Below are 2,885 nucleotides of genomic sequence, written 5' to 3' on the forward strand. Positions count from 1 at the left end.
GTCATGTTAGTTTTACCCGTGTGTCATGTTAGTTTTACCCGTGTGTCATGTTAGTTTTACCCGTGTGTTACGTTAGTTTTACCCGTGAGTCATGGTAGTTTTACCCGTGTGTTACGTTAGTTTTACCCGTGAGTCATGTTAGTTTTACTCGTGTGTCATGTTAGTTTTACTCGTGTCCCGTTGTGTTTTATAGGTGTGTCATATTACTTTTCCTGTCTGTGAAGTTTCACTAAAAATCGTTTGTGTGTTTAACCTATTGGTCCACTAAGTTGCTAGTTACTCACAAGTGGGCGAACGGTGACCATGTTGAGTTCCATCCATTTTACCAGCATCGTTGAAATCTGTCTAGTTATTTGTAGTTACTGAGTGAATACAGCGGACACAGCCGTATCGAGAAACATAACAAATAGTTACAAATCATATATAAAAAGAAACGATATTACTTCTCAAACCTCTATCGAATCTTTCATCCAAATTCATTTATCTTTGTTAAAGTCGTTATGTTCACAGCGGTGATGTAGTCGAGACCACGAACGACCCCGCCCCCCCCCCCACCCAGATAATTTCCGGGTGGTAAAAGCTGAGAGGGGGGGGGGGGTAAGTACCTGTGAGCACTAAGCAGGTTAATCTTCATGTGATCCATAAAGCCTAGAATTGAGAATACTTTTGTTCGTTGTCTCGACTATATCACTGGTTCATTGTGTTGGCTTCATACCCAGGCAGGGAATCACAAGGCGCAATACTTTCTAATTTTAGAAGAACACACATGAATTATTGAACTCATCCCAGATCTTGTTGATAGAAGTCTAGAGTACATTCAAGTATCAGGGAGACTGATGGATAATTAATGCTACGCTTAGTATGTTCTCATTCTGAAGCGGGCACTCACAAATAAACTAGAATATCTGATGGAAACTGGTCACTAAAAGGAAAATAAATAAGATTACAAATCTCTTCCCTATATACTCTTTGCTTGTACAGTACACTCACACACACACACACACACACACACACCAAGTTTTGTATGAATTCATTACTGGTGCTCGATTTCACATAATTATCTAAAAGTTGAAATAAAGGTGTCTAAAATTTCCATGCTAATGATGGAATAGTGATAATCACATTGGCATATATGAAGGATCCTTCTAGCTTTGCATAACCACACAATGAAATTCTTAAGTGCCACTGTTATTTATGTCATAATTCTAACTTCCTTCAGATGACGAGGAGCTCTGAGGTACACCAGGACTGGCTAATAATATTAATTGGATGGAAGGTAATTATTGCAACATACTATACAAGTCGTTGTTGTTGTTACAGCGCACCAGTCACCCGTGTTACAGGATGTTGAACTTCTGACTATAGACCCGGGAGAGTGTGAGAACATCTACAGGGAAGCAGATCGTGAACCCCACCTGAAAGTCGTGTACCCTGAGTTACTACAAGGTCGAGACATTATGTGTGCCGCTTACCCTGGGAGAGGTGCTTGTGAGGTGAGTCTCTTGTTGTGCTCTGATAGTTGTTAGAGAGAGAAAAAGTATGATTACATTACTCTATAACTCGGATGACTCTGGTGGTCCACGATGATGACTATGATCCTCTCTCACAAGGGTGACTCTGGCGGTCCGCTGTACCTGGATGACGCAGATGGTCGACGCTTCCTGGTGGGGATGGTGGGTTCAGGTGTGGCATGTCTGGGGTCGGGAGCTTCTATCCTTCCTGGATTCTTCGTCAGTGTCGCAGATCACATCCAATTTATTGACAGTGTTATCTATGGTGGCTTTCTGTAGACTACCAACCTAAATTAATCTATCCTTTCTACACTAACTTATCCACACCAAAATAAACCTAACCTAACCAAAAACACTTAACTTTACCTAACCGTACCTTTCCCTGATCTAATCTATCTTAACCAGTCCTAACATGCTTGGTGTAAGTGTCAAGTTACAGGCATTATAAAGATGTCAAAGGTCACTGTATCTGGTCTCTTAAGGATGAACAATAATTATAAAACTCTAATATCGATCGTTTTCTTTTTACTTTTTTCTTTATTATAATTATTATTACGATAAGTAAAGGTTAACAAAGAAGTGTGACACCTCCCGTTCTCCTCTTCAATATAAGATGACACATTAATATTTTATTCATTATGGTGACACGGTGTCAAGATGTTATGTGTCATGTTCAGTGTCATTATCTCAGTAGACGTATATGTCACCTTTAACAAGTTTATAAGTTAATAGTTTTAGACTTTTATATTTCATCTTAATATAATTTGTAAGATGTTAATGAATTAATTTACGTAAAATAATGTGAATGTTTATTAGTGAAAAAATAATAACAATATTTGTGTTTCTTTTTGTATTAACTTTATTCTCTGTGTCATTAATATTCACAAGACTGTGTCAAGTGTCTGAGTGATTGATCCTCAATAAACATAAAAAGACGATTTTTACATTATTTGCACCAATTGAGGGAGAGTGTTGAAGGTGTGTGTGTGTGTATGGCTGTAATTATGTCTGCCTGGGCGAATGTGCTATTGTGTATATTGTGTTTATACATGCAGGTATCGAGACCAGTTTCGGTTTGGTCTCCTACATAATTACAGTGTGTGGTCTCGGATTTTTGGTCGAGACCTTTCGAGGCCATAAATCAATTTTATTTATTTTAATTCAGTTAAGAGGAACCTGTCAAATGGTTAGGATTAAGGTAGGGGAGTGAGACGCCTCACCTCACATCACGACTTACACCACTAATCCACTACCACTACACACAAGAGGAACGAGAATGACAAGAACTGGGCATAGGAGAAGAGAATTTAGAATGTGGACCAAGGCAGCTTCACTCCTCTGGTGTTTACAACATCTGATGGGATGGAACCCAGT

General features: G+C 38.9%; 1 protein-coding gene across 1 annotated transcript; it reads left to right on the plus strand.

Moving 5' to 3' along the window:
* Positions 1-1,320: 1,320 nt before the first annotated feature.
* LOC121879307 (venom serine protease-like) lies at positions 1,321-2,449 on the plus strand (the record flags this gene model as incomplete). The annotated part of the gene is given in 2 exon segments (XM_042385912.1): positions 1,321-1,493; positions 1,611-2,449. Coding segments are annotated over 2 exon segments (353 nt in total), but the record flags the coding sequence as incomplete, so codon positions are not given.
* Between the last annotated feature and the right edge of the window lie 436 nt (positions 2,450-2,885).

This window comes from Homarus americanus, unplaced genomic scaffold (assembly GCF_018991925.1).
Source record: "Homarus americanus isolate GMGI-L3 unplaced genomic scaffold, GMGI_Hamer_2.0 scaffold16894, whole genome shotgun sequence".
NCBI classification, from domain to species: Eukaryota; Metazoa; Arthropoda; class Malacostraca; order Decapoda; family Nephropidae; genus Homarus; species Homarus americanus.